Raw genomic sequence first — 14,157 nt, forward strand, 5'->3', positions numbered from 1 at the left:
CTTGCTAATCAGCTTCTGGGCATGCCCAGAAGCTGTGCAGGGATGACGCTGCGGAAACCGGAAGTGACGGCGGGGCCAGTGAAGTGCATCGTGGGACCGAAGAAGACGATCGCGCTGGCTTCAAGCTGCCCACACCTGAGATGGCAGCGCTGGAGAATACATTTTCAAGGTAAGTATTTCTTCTAAAAGGTAAGTGCAACCCGGGACAGATCAGCGGCTAGCCATTGTGGAATGCACTAGCCCTGACTGTCCCGGGGGTATTTTTATTAAAAAAAACTTTCCCAGGGTGGAACTCTGCTTTAAGCATTTTTTCACAGTGTGATGATCAGCAGCATACCCATTGGTGGTGCCCATACTATATTTTAGCGCAGGGTCGTCTTTATATTTACCAACTGTACACCATTGCTTTATGAAACACCCCCAGAAATGTTATTTTCTGCTTGCAATATTGTCTCACTGATTTTTCCAGAAGTCTCCACAAAGGTAAAAGTCAGATTTTAGGCATCCTCTGCAGCAAAAAATTCATTTTTGGTGAGATGCTCCCAACGGGTTAATCATTTCTTAAGGGATGCAGACCTTGAAGCTTTCTTCATTAGAACACTGCAAGTGCATTAGCTGATGAATAAAACAAAAGTCACTCCCATTCAGATTCGCTCTGCAGACAGCAAACAGTGTTTTTGTCAGAGCAGAAATAGGTAAGACTCTGCAACAAAGTTTGTTATAATCCTTGCAATGTACATAGAGCACACAGAGGGGACTGCATTTTCTGAAAAATAAAAGTGGAATTATTCTTTAAATTGGTAAGATAGTTTTCCAGTTTAGGAAATTAACATACAGTATATCATGTGCTTAACATTGTAGATGTTACAGTTTTGGCAAGTTTACAGCAGATATGTTTTGACAGTGTTTAGAATGTTCACAAATTCACACACACCACAGTCAGTTGTTCAAAACATTTTCCTGCAATTCATTACTAGGAAATGTTTACATAGTTTTGTATAAAAGCTGTCTTTAGAAAATGTCGGCTTTTAAAAAACAATTGAAATAGTCTAGAACGATTCCCGACTATAATAATTTGATGACTGAATTGACTTTTTTCTGTTACCTACAGAGCAATTTACGTACTCTTAGATTATCTGTGACAAGATGATGAGTGCAAGTCAAGAGGACGATACTTTGGACACTTTCCTCCAATATATAGAAGATATGGGGCTTAAGGCTTATGATGGCCTGGTCATACAGAATGCTTCGGACATTGCACGGGAAAATGATCGCTTGAGAAATGAAACAAATCTGGCTTACTTGAAAGAGAAGAATGAAAAACGTCGGAAGCAAGAGGAAGTTATTAAACGGTAAGTACAGCTATTGGAAACTAGCGTGAATCTTGATGTTTTGCTAACTTCTTTTGCTCAACATTAAAGCATTATTACTCCAGCCACAACTTTTTTCTGGTTTTGGATAAAGTAAGGAAGAGTTAGAACCTTTATTAGGTTTGTGTTGCTTTCTGTGACCCATGGAGAAGACTACCCCTCACTTGCTGATAGCAACAAAAAGTGTGGAAACAATGGCGGCACCGACAAAAGGTTTATTTTTATTTTTTTGTAGACATAGTTTGCCAAATGTGAGCTAATTAACCACTTGCCATCCACCCTATAGCAGTTTTCCTGCTACAGGGCAGCCTGCTCTGCGCAGGATCACGTATATATATGTGATCCTGCACTTCCAGGTAGCAAACGGGAGAGCCAGTCAGAGGGTCCTGCGGACTCGATGACCACCGGCACCCGCTGATCACTCTGTACACAGGCAGTCTGCTTATGTAAACAAGGCAGATTGCCATTCTGTCAGTACAGAAGGCATGGATCCTGTGTTCATGCAAGTCAGGGACACAGATCCACGCCTTCCAATAATAAAAGCACCCCCCAAACTACACTAAAACGCTAGCTAGGCACACAATTAAACCTTTGATCACCCCTGATGTTAACCCCTTCCCAGCCAGTGTCATTAGTACAATGACAGTGCATATTTTTAGCACTGATCATTGTATTAGTGTCACTGGTTCCCACAAAAGTGTCAAAAGTGTCAGTTAGTGGGTGATTTGTCTGCCGCAATATTGCAGTCCTGCTATAAGTCACTGATCGCCACCATTACTAGTAAAAATCAATAAATAAATAAACAAAAAAAATTCCATAAATCTAGCCAATGGTTTGTAGATACTATAATGTTTGCGCAAACCAGTCAATATACGCTTATTGGGATTTTTTCTGCCAAAAATATGTAGCAGAATACAAACTGGCCTAAATTGATGAGTAAATTAAATTTTTTACATTTTATTATTGGATATGTTTTATAGCAGAAAGTAAAAAATATTGTTTTTTTTTCCAAAATTGCCGCTGTAGTGATCAAATACCACCAAAAGAAAGCTCCATTTGTGGGGAAAAAGAACATACATTTTATATGATACGGTGTTACACGACCGCACAATCGTCAGTTAAAGTAACGCAGTGCCATATCGCAAAAAATGGCCTGACCATGAAGGGGGGTAAATCTTCAGGAGCTGATGTGGTTAAAGGTAAACCCCGTCAAACGTATTCACAAAGGGTAAAGGCCTTGGGGACGTGCAAAGTTTAGTAAAGCAAAGGAACCAATCAGTGATTAACTCTTGCTAAAATTTACTACACTTTGGTTTTGCACAGTCCAACCTGTAAGTAACTATGGCTCTATGTCAGAGAAATTATTCCAATCACTGAATAAGGCCCCTTTCACATGGGTTTTCCGCCTGGCGGGCTTTGTTTTGCTCAGCAGGGGATCAATCTGCCGATCCCCGCTGAGCAGGCGAATGACAGCTCCGTCTCCACTTACTTTGCAGAGACTAAGCTATCAGATCCCTGCTCTCCTCTTTGGGGGATCGGATGAAAACGGACCGCCTTTCCGTTTTCATCCGATCCTATCGGATCCGAACCTACATCTCTGGGTGTCAGCAGAGATGTTACCGCTGACATCCACTGCTCTATAGAGGTTCATGTAGCATCCAATCAGGTCCGCCTGAAAAAACTGACAGGCTGACCTGATCGGAAAGCTCATGTGAAAGGGGCCTTGTTTTATGAGAAACTGCTGATAGTAGTTGACTTCCCTTTCAAAGTTGTTCCGCATAAAACAAATACTGATCCATGCAAAGGGCCTCCCTCTAAGGATTCCTATGATTTTTTTTTTTGGGGGGGGGGGGTTATTACCTATTTTCATTCCTATGATTTTTTTTTTTTTTTTGGGGGGGGGGGGGGGGGTTTATACCTATTTTCATTCCTATGATTTTTTTGGAGGGGGGGGGTTATTACCTGTTTTCTGTAACATGTCATGAGAAATGATATCCGAAATATCCTTCATTTGACTACAAACACTTTTATTCTGTATTAGATCCCCATGGAAAGTTTTATTGTTTTACAGAAGTATAAATCTAAATTTGTTTTTCACAATGAAATAGCAGTTAATCTGAGCTGATTATTTTTCAATACAAGGCTTCAAGGACAGTGATTTGTAATGTAGACTAGAGACTTTTGCTTTGTGTTTCCGAATGCAAAAACCAACAAAGGCTGCACTGTCTATCAACATAAATGCAGTGGTCCTAATTTTTATCAGCACTTCAGTGTTTTAAAGATTTTCTCTCTTTTTTTTTTTACATTATTGGGTAAATGTAGTGCTTTGTCACAACTTTCTAGGTGCCCCATTCCAATAACTGCAACATTGGACAGGACAACCCCCCTTGATGCACAGCTGCCCAACACTGCAGCTAGCAAGGAGGCGGCTGCTTTGTTTGTAGTGTCTGTCTCTGGTTCCCGGCACTTGCCCAAGGCAAGCACTGGCTATTGGAATGCAGCAGAATGTGGGATTGACCCGCAGGACTTAATAATTAAAAAAAAAGAGAGAATTCTTCTTTAACCCCTTTTGATTATTAATGTGAGTAAGTACAGTCGATAGCCTATTGCCATTACTTGACCCATCATGTTTTACAGTTTCAGGCAACAAATAAAGAAACTACAAGGCAGAACTGCTGACTTGATCTGATATCAGTGCCATACATCATTATCCAATTTAATCACCGTTCATCATAAAATAATACTCTCTTCCCATATAGACTTTCCCTATGAAAATTAGTAGATCATTTTGTAATGTTACTTTCCATACACCTGTGGATGCACCTGTAGCAGGTTTTCCAGGCATTGGGCATGATATGGGTCTGCCATTGTTACCGGCTACCTCTCCAGCCCATGTGAGCTGTGACCCTGGGTGTGAGAACTGACACATTGACAGCTCTGGCATCTTTGTTTGGTTGTTTTATTGTATTTTTAGGGGATGGGAGAAGGGAATGAGTGGGATACTCCTTTGGCTCGACTATGTACAATTCTTGGACTTCTATGGCAAAAATGCCCGTTAGCGCTGTCTTAACACCAGCCGAAGCTAGCCAACGCTTACTGATGCTTTGAACACACTGTATCTCTGAAAGCTGTGCTGGAACTTCAACTTTAGTCCAGAAGATCCAGGACTGTAGAACATTGAACGTCTGACACTGCTTGCACTGCAAAGTCACTGACTACTCTCTCCAGCCTTGCACTGGTTTGAGGTATCTTGCTGTGGATTCCTGTGTGGCTTCAACTCTCAACTGATGCACTCACACTGTGCACTTAGTCTTCAGGGCCCAAACTGCAGGCGCCCCCTTTTACACTTCAGGGTCCTCAACCTAGGTACCCCCTCTATCACTTCAGGGTCCTCTGACTAGGTACCCCCTCTATCACTTCAGGGTCCTCTGACTAGGTACCCCCTCTATCACTTCAGGGTCCTCTGACCAGGTACCCCCTTTACAACTAGCTGATACTTGGATCCTTGAACCTTCTCAGGAGTGGTCCCCACTGACGCTAGGCAGACCCCCAGGGGCAATCCTCAGTACTCACGACATGTGTAGGCTTTCCTGGGACTGGACCCCTCTTGCTCTCCGCTGGTTCTCGGCACACCGGATCCCCCTCAACTCAGCACTCTCTGGATTCTCAGGCAGCACCCGAGACAGCCGTCCTCTACCTCCTGGGACTCTGCTTGGACTCTGCTTCCCGCCAAAGACTCCGAGTCACGCACTCCCCTCAGACTTATACCCACTCCCAGAATCCTTTGCAGCAGAATCGGCCTTCTGGGGTAGTTACAAGCCTGAATGTGTCCCTGATTGGGTTTCCTCCACTGCCCTATGAGAAGCCTCTCACAGAGCCAGTGGGGAGACTCTCCTCTCAGTAGACACACCTGGAAGCCATGACACCCTAACCAAAAAGCAATCATAGCCCTGCTGTTAGGCAGACAAGGCCCACTATGCATTTACCTAGCACCTACCTGTAGGGTGCTACACACCCATACCTTGATTAGATGTGACAACCCCGCCAGGGGTTCCCACAATTGAAAGCATTATGAGGTTGCTGGCTCTTGCAGGTAATTGTGGCCATTCACATGTAATCTCTCATGCAGTGATCACATGCAAGTGATCGGGCCTGGAAGTGGACAGTTTGGGGTTGCTGGGGTTCTCTCATCTAATTGAAGTGTGCAGGTGTGAATTCACCCTCATCTTTTTGTTAGTCAGTGGTTGATCATTAGTTTTTCTGAGATAGATCTCTAGTTAAAGATGAGCAGTTAAGTATGCAAATGAAATACATACATGGAAGCTGCTTTAGCTGCTCAATATGTGCATTTCTGTTCATCCAGTCCTGAGTTTACACAGCTCTGCACCACAGCACAACCCTGTTTGGCAGGGCAAGGAACATGATTTATTCTGTGGTAAAATTATTTAACACTTACAGGTTTCCACCCCACCTCATGTCATGTACCTAGTTGGTGAGCCTGGCATGAAGAGGAAGGCCTCTCATACAGCTCCGGCTCAGGAGCCACTGATAGTGGAACAGTAGCCCCGAGAGCGTGGCGAGGTATGAGTTCCTGCGATCAGTCCAGTAGTCTGCACTGATAGTAACTGATACTTCAGTAGTAGGATGCCAGAAAACAGAAGCAGCTGACAGCAGGTAGATGAAGCAGGCAGGACAGGCCAGGGAGAGACAAGCTGGCACAGTGCTTGGCTGGTGACAGGCTGTGGATGCAGAAGCCAGACAAGAGTGTGCTGGGCTGGAGGAGATGTAGCAGGTTAGATGAGCAGGATGCAGGGTAAGACAAGCCAAGTCGGTAACAGACAGGCATAAATGACAGGCAGAAGCATAATCCAGGGACAAGCTGATGTCAGGGCAGGCAGCAGACAAACGTGGTCAAGAGCAAGCCCGGTCAAGATCTGAGGTCAGGCACAGAAATCAGGAACAAGCACACAGAACATTGTAGATCAAACAGCAATGAGCCAGTGCTACAGCCCTGTTTAAATAGCCCATTTGGTTCCAATATTGGTGACAGGCCGTGCGCATGTGCGTGTGTAGCTGCGCATGCCTGTGCATATGTGCCTGGCCAGTTGCCACACACATATATGCCTCAAAACTCCATCCACACTATAAGCAAACCTTTCTTGACCTGTGAATGGACAGTGAAATGAGAAATGGTAGACTGATGGGCTCATCTCTTTGTCATTCTGCTCTCTCCGCCTATCAGCATGAGCTTTGTTAGCACATGAGTCCTGCAACACATGAACTCATTGGATCTTTGTGCTTTACCTGTTGCAATCTGAATTCTGTTGTACAGGTACTGCAAGAGGCTGATACCAAGTCAACCTAAGACGCCTACATTGCATTAAAAAAAAAAAAAAAAACACACACACACTTAACAGAGAGCTGCATTAATTTATGTTTTTATATCTGCCTGGAGTTCGCTCATCAAAAGCCATATTATGTCTAAATGTCCATATGTCAAGCCAAAATGTGGCATATAATATCCTTGACACGATAAGTTCTGTTTAATCACAGAATTCCTTTGCAAGTTTAAAATCAGTAAAAGTTCCAGTACTTACTGTTTAACAAGTGTCACTGAAAACTCTTTTTGACAGAGTTCTCAGTTACTATGGTAACAGCAAGGGTTTGTTATGTAAAACTGTTATAAAAATTATACTGCTATAAATACATCAGTGATTTTTACACCACTGTTTAAAATGTATTTTTATACAGAAAACGGGTCAAAGCAGTTATCCTTAAGTGGGTGTAAACTCCCATGCATGAATTTTACATATAGGTAAGCCTACAATAAGGCTTACCTATGGGTACTGTAAATATCTCCTAAACGTGCACCATTTAGGAGATATTTAGTGAAGATGCAGCTGGTGGTGTCACCTGTGCATGCGCTCTGAAGGAACGGCATATTCGTGCCGCTCCTTCAGAGTCCTGCGTGTCCTGTGCCGTAAACGGCAGCTCCCACGCACATGCAAGGGAGTGACTTTATCGAGGTCCCCGCCACTCACACAGCCGGAGTCTTTGAACCTGGAAGAAAGACCGGATGAAGATGGAAGCGTCTTCGGCGGTGACAGCACTCCTCTGGAGGGCTTCGTTCTAAGGTAAATTTTACCTAATGTGCTAGTATGGGATGCATACTAGCATATTATGACATTGATTTGCAGGTTTAAAAAAAATCCAGGTGTTAACTACCGCTTTAAGAAGTAGATACAACTTCTTATACATAGTTACATAGTTAGTATGGTTGAAAAAAGACACAAGTCCATCTAGTTCAACCAATAAAAGGGAAACAAAATTATACAATCCCATATACACAATCCTATACCCACAGTTGATCCAGAGGAAGGCAAAAACCCCAGCAAAGCATGATCCAATTTGCTCCAGCAGGGGAAAAAATTCCTTCCAGATCCCCCATGTAGCAATCAGATATTGCCTGGATCAACCTTAGCTATAAATGTTCGTATCTAGTTATAATATGTAAATTTCTTTAGTTTATTTCTTTAAATTGGTAAACATGATTGATATGTAACTGTTTCATGCACAGCCAGTTCTGATCTGAAATTATGAAATAAGGGTCAAATTTTGATAAGCATATTCATTAGGCAGCACCACTTGCCCACTCTTGCCCCATGTCAATTCAGGCTCACACCTTCTGTTCTCCTGTGTACATATGTCAGGTTTTAAACCCCACTGTGCCATCCACCACACACTGACCCCACAGTTCAGCCAGCAGCTACTCACTACGCAAGGCCTTCAATTTCCTCATTGTTACAGACTATTGCTCAGATTATCTGACTGTTTCCTGAGGCCAGAGGGCTAAGGTCATCTGATGCACGTTCCATTTGAGGGATCCACTACCCACCACCAGAAGGGCAGACCTCTTTCTGCCAGCAACCTTTCGCTCCAACCGCGGCGTCCTTAACAACCGATAAGTCTTTAACTGTCAATAGGTTTGCCCGCTGACAGCTGAATAAAAGTGGTGGAAAAAAAAAAAAAAGAAAAAATGACGTGGGCCCCTCCTCAGGCTAAAAAAAAAAAAAAAAAAAAAAAAAACAACGTGGGGCTCCCTCCAAAATCCATACCAGACACTTATGCAGGAGCCTGGCAGGTCAGAAAACGGGAGGGGACGAGCGAGTGCCCCCCAAAACCATACCAGGCCACATGCCCTCAACATGGGGGGTGGGTGCTGCCCCTCACCCCAAAGCACCTTGTCTCCATGTTGATGGAGGCAAGGGCCTCTTCCTGACAACCCTGGGCTGCGGTTGTGGGGGTCTGCGGGCGGGGGGGCCTACCAGAATCTGGAACCCCCCTATGTTAATAGATACCCCTATCCATTCACCAAAAAAGTGTCAAAAAGTAATAACCACAAGAAACAGTTTTTGACAAGTCCTTTATTAAAAAAAAAAAAAAGTGTCCCGTGATGTAAACATTACGCTGCCCTCCGAACCGTCAATTACGCTGCCCACTGGACCTAAAAAAAGAGAAAAATTTAAAAACCGCTCTCGCCTCCTGGGAGGCCTCCCACTGTATGCCCACTCTGCGCTTTGACCATGCATCGACCCTTCTGACATCAGAAGGTGACATCATCGGCTGCATCTACAGTAAATATCTTCTAAATGGTGCACGTTATTGAGATACTTACAGTACCTATAGATAAGCCTTTTTATAGGCTTACCTATAGGTAAAATTCATGCATGGGAGTTTACTCCCACTTTAAGTCTATGATCTACCAGAACACCCAGATCCTTCTCCACCATTGACTCCCCAGTTGTTGTTCTCCTTCAATGTATGACGCATGCATGTTCTTAGCCCTAAGTGCGCAACTTTACATTAATTAACGTTATCCAACTTTAATGCAAGATTTACACATTTTTTTAACTGGATTAAATTGGAGAATGCATGATTGCTGGGTGACACCTGTGTGAATGCGGTGTAAAACAGTTATAAAATGAATCCCTATTAGTATCATTTTTGTAAAATGCTCTTAGATATGGCCAAAGTAATCAATTAATCTTCAAATGTTAATGGTCAGGCGGTAGTAAAGCAGAATACTATAGGTTGTTCTAGGTTCCTACTGTTAGATTCATTGCCATTTGCACCGCCTTACTGTATAAGCCTGCATAGTATATTTCTATATCTGATGTTAAATCCTGCTGTAGAAAAGAATTGTCGAGGGAATCGGTCCTCTCTCCATCTTTGCTCTTTCATATTTCATATGTTATTGCAGATTGCTCCCTCTCCCCCTCCCCCTTACTACACATGAAAAGCCAAGTGGAGAGCCTTGTGCTTGCTCATTATTTGTAGTAAACAGCCAGATGCTCTGGAGGTGGAGCTTTGTCTGACAGCATTGCCTGACTGCTTACAAGAAAACCACGGCAAGCAGAAAAGGTTTGCTCTCAAGCCTTATTTGCTAACATACAGACACTCGCCTGATGCCTCTGAAAAATGGAGCACTTACTTAGTTCCTTGGTACAAACGCTTCCCTTGTTATGTATGAAGGAGCATGAAGGGTGATCTGGCACTGTCAGGTGTGTATATCTTCACTCACTGCTATTCTGCATTGCACATTGCTTGAAATATGGCTCATTTTAGGATTTCTCAAATAGTGTGTGAATAGACCAAACAGGTATCTAGTACGGTCTTAGAAAAAATCTAGAACTAGCTCGTGTTAGAGCTTGATCATAGTAGGATGTATTTAACTGTGTTTTAGTGCATACAATTGTAAAAAAAAAAAAAAAAAGCTATTATTGTATGTATTGTATATTAGCAAAATGTGTATTTTGGGTCTTTTAGGGGTTCTTTAAAAAAATGGTGTACCTAAAATGCACATAGGCGCCTTTAAGTGGAGAGAATGTAGCCTTAGGCTTTGTATAACTGTTCCCTAAGAAAATGTTCCTTATATGTATGCCTGACTTCAATTCCCTTATATAATAAAACTGTGATGTGATATGTAAATAGCAGTAATGCCATGCGAACCAATCAGATTTTGGGTCACTATTATCAGATCAGTGTGAGATGATTTCTGGCTTGGTTCCTTATTTTCCATTCCCTCTATGCTTTGTCTTTTTACATGCCTAAATACAGTATTTTAATGTATACTAGACATATAATAATGTCTAGTCTAGTACATTAAAGCATTTAGGTGTACGGACAGTTAAAGTACTTTTTGGCCCTAGATCTAGATTTTGCATAGAAAACACTGGTTTGGGTAACCTTTATTGTAATTAGAATATGGCAGATCTGACTTGTTTGTAACATTCGCTATTTGAAGATTTTTAATAATTGATTGTATGGAAGACGGCCATACTCCCTCTAGTCTTTTCAGCTTTGTGCATATTAGTTGTACAAATGACATGCTGTAGAAGAAGATTTTCCCCTAAAATCCTCATTTACATATAAAGCATCTGCCCAATGCACCTGGTCTGGAAAGGTACATATATAATGGGCAAAAACATTAGGCCAAAATAGATCCATTATATGTCTAGATACTCCGCCTAGCAGCACAAGGGTCCTCATTTAGAATCCCAAGCATGGCACTACCTGCACAGAGTTTTCATGTGCCTGTGGGGGATTCCTCCAGGTAACCGTGGTTTCCTCCCACACTTCAATACATGCTAGTAGGTAATTGGCCTAAAGGTGAGTTAGGGACCTTAGATTGTAAGCTCCTTAAGGGCAGGGACTGATGTGAATGTACAATATATAGTATATGTAAAGCACTGCGAAAATTTACGGCACTATAGAAGTACCTGTAATAAATAAATAATTGATAATAAATATGTCCTTAACCACTTGCCCACCGCTCACATGGAGCGTACTGCGGCAAAGTGGCACGATCCCGTCCAGCGACGTAGACCTACATCGCTGGACTCCTCCCCCTGTAGGCGGCGCTCGCGCGCCGTCGGAGGCGCGCTCACGCTGTTTTCATTCACAGCGGGAGTCGGGCCAGGGGAGGAGCAGCGGCGATCGCCGCTGCTCTGCCCCGATCGTCGGGGAATCGAGTGAGGAGATCCGCCCGCCTGTGTAAACAGAGCGGGCGGATCTCCATAGTGACAGGGAGTGACAGATCGGACTGTTCAGCATAGCTGGACATCCGATCTGTCCCTGTCTCACAAAGTCATCTCCCCCTCCACACGTCAGTAAGCACCAGGCATACATTAACCCCTCCCTCTCCAATAAAATTAACCCCTTCACTGCCAGTGTCATTTTTACAGTAACAGTGCATATGTATAGCACTGATTACTGTAGTAATGTCACTGGTACCCCCAAAAGTGTCAAAAATGTCAGTCAAGGGTCCGATCTGTCCGCCGCAATGTCGCAGTCCCGCAAAAAAAATCGCAGATCACCGCCATTACGCGTTAAAAAAAAAAACACCATAAATTACAGAAATCTTTCCCTTAGTTAGTAAACGCAATAACTTTTGCGCAAACCAATCAAAATACGCTTATTGCGATTTTTTTTTACCAAACATAGGTAGCAGAAAACAAATTGGCCAAAAATTTAAAAAAAAATTGATTTTTACATTTTTTTGGGGGGGAATTTCATATAGAAAAATGTTAAAAATATTGTTATTTTTTCAAAATAAACGCTCTTTTTTTGTTTATAGCGCAAAAAGTAAAAATCGCACAGGTGATCAAATACCACCAAAAGAAAGCTCTGTTTGTGGGAAAAAAAGGACGTAAATTTCGTTTGGGTACGGCGTCGCACGACCGCGCAATTGTCAGTTAAAGTCGCACAGCGCCGAATCGCAAAAAGTGGCCTGGACGGAAGACAGCAAAATCCTCCGGTGGTAAAGTGGTTAAAGCATATCGAAACCAAATAGCAAACATTTTTTTAGCTTACTAACTATTTCACATGGTGACTGCATTCATTTTATTTTTTTAGATTTTTATTTTCTAAAATTTAGATACGCTTTAATGAATATACCCCTATCTGGTGGTAGGTTTATTATGATAAGCCTAGTTCATTCGTTTTTTTTTTTTTTTTTTTAATGAAGATTTTAAAAAATTGATGGGTATACAGTATTCCTACAATCCAATGTTTTACAAAACATATATAAGTAACTTTTTTGGAAAGTTTACAGGAAGTTGTTTTTCAGGAAGGGATGCATGTAAAGCCAGTGTAAATTCTTTAAATACATTTATGAATTAAGATGCTTGTCAGGCAGTATATTGAGCATTAAGAATAAGGGAAGATCTCCCACCAGTACAAAAGAGGTTTCTGGGAGAAGTACTACATTTTGCCCTTAGCCATAACTTTTGGAATGGCAATGAGTTTCATATTCAACTAAATGGGAGGGATGTAGGAGCAAAGGTTGTTCCCAGTCTAGAAATTTTTTTCCATCTGAAAGAGATAGAATAGGTTTTAGTTATGAAATAGTTTTAGGTTTTGAATGGAAAACCATTCATTTTCACAAACACTTTATAGATGATGTGGGATGGTTCAGTATCATTATTAAAAAAAACTAATTTTCCCGCCAATACAGAGAGTTGGGCGATTTTTCTAGATGTGAATGTTTTTACACGCAAAGGTGCATTTTAAGGAGATGGACAGTAATTATTACCTGCTGTTGATCAGCTCCCATCAAATTACACAATGGCAATTAATGAATAAACAAAATCCCTCAAATGAAAAGAATTCTCTTGAACAATCAAAAATTATGAAATATTTTTGAAGAAGTATTAATACATACAGTATAGTATATAGAGAAGGAATATGTTGGATTAACAGCCAGAGGACATTTACAACCCCCCCCCCCCTCAAAAAAATAAATAAAATAAATAAAATGCCCTTATCACCTAATTTTAATGTCCATTATTTTCCCATGATAAAGCATAAAGCATTTATGTAAATGTGTCCCTAGGAAACCCCATTGTGTTTTGTGGCTAATTATATGAGGAGGAAAACATTTGTGTTCACAGCTACAATGGAGGAGTGTAGTAAAACTCAGGTAACACAACTCATATAGTTCAAGTGCTTCAGTGTCCTATGGTTTACAATACACAGGCTGAACCAAAACCAAACTTTGTTTAAAGAAAAGGATAGCAGTGGATACATTGTATGATCTCAACATTAGTTACAAAAACCTCAGTGATTCACTATTGTACATTTAAAAAAAAATACCATAATAAAGACTCTAAACTAGCCTTTTTCAAGTGGTGCCTTCAGTATTCTTCAGGGGTGCCTTGGCAAAATCTCTTAAAATTGCCTAAAAATTGTATACAAACCAGTGGTGGATGAAACCTTTCTTTCAGTTACACAAAGTAACATGTTTTCATTGTGCACCATTACATCCTTCCAGACCCCATGCCCTAACATCCAATTACATCATCCGTTGATACGGAGGGTGTTGGGCGCCTGCACAGCACCCTTGTTTGACCCCCTCCATCAGCACTGGGCATCACAATGGCAGAGTGAGGGAAAGAAGCTGAAGGAGAAGATAAACATTTGAATACTAGTTAGTACCAGCGTGCAAAAGTGTATTTACTTAGGAAAATAAATCACCTCTAACATTGGGTGCCCTACTTGTGTAGATGTTGCTGAGTTATGTTGGTGTTTCTGGAGATTGTATATAATTTAAAAGGGTACCTTTACCAAAAAAAAAAGTTGAGAAACACTGCCCTAGACTTTCACAACATTTTGGGGAGTTGTGAGGCATTGGAAAGGAAGCAATTTATTGAGGGAATTACCTAAATCGGGAAAAACAGTGGATTTGAAAATCATGTTGCCTTTTTGTATAATGTTTTATATTGTATTT

General features: G+C 41.7%; 1 protein-coding gene across 3 annotated transcripts in view; it reads left to right on the forward strand.

Annotated features, from left to right (window-relative positions):
* Positions 1 to 14,157, forward strand: part of NYAP2 (neuronal tyrosine-phosphorylated phosphoinositide-3-kinase adaptor 2) — a 323,386-nt gene that overhangs the window by 67,358 nt on the left and 241,871 nt on the right. The window contains exon 2 of one of the 3 annotated variants that reach the window (XM_082249989.1): positions 1,112 to 1,352. In XM_082249989.1, coding sequence (XP_082106115.1) covers positions 1,147 to 1,352 — 206 coding nt within the window. In that variant the 5' untranslated portion in view covers positions 1,112 to 1,146. Of the gene's footprint in view, positions 1 to 1,111; positions 1,353 to 9,768; positions 9,932 to 14,157 lie in introns of those variants that run through there. The other 2 variants (XM_082249990.1, XM_082249991.1) reach the window with 2 other exon arrangements.

The sequence above is a fragment of the Pelophylax lessonae genome (genome assembly GCF_965119305.1).
Source record: "Pelophylax lessonae genome assembly, chromosome: 3".
Lineage (NCBI taxonomy): Eukaryota > Metazoa > Chordata > Amphibia > Anura > Ranidae > Pelophylax > Pelophylax lessonae.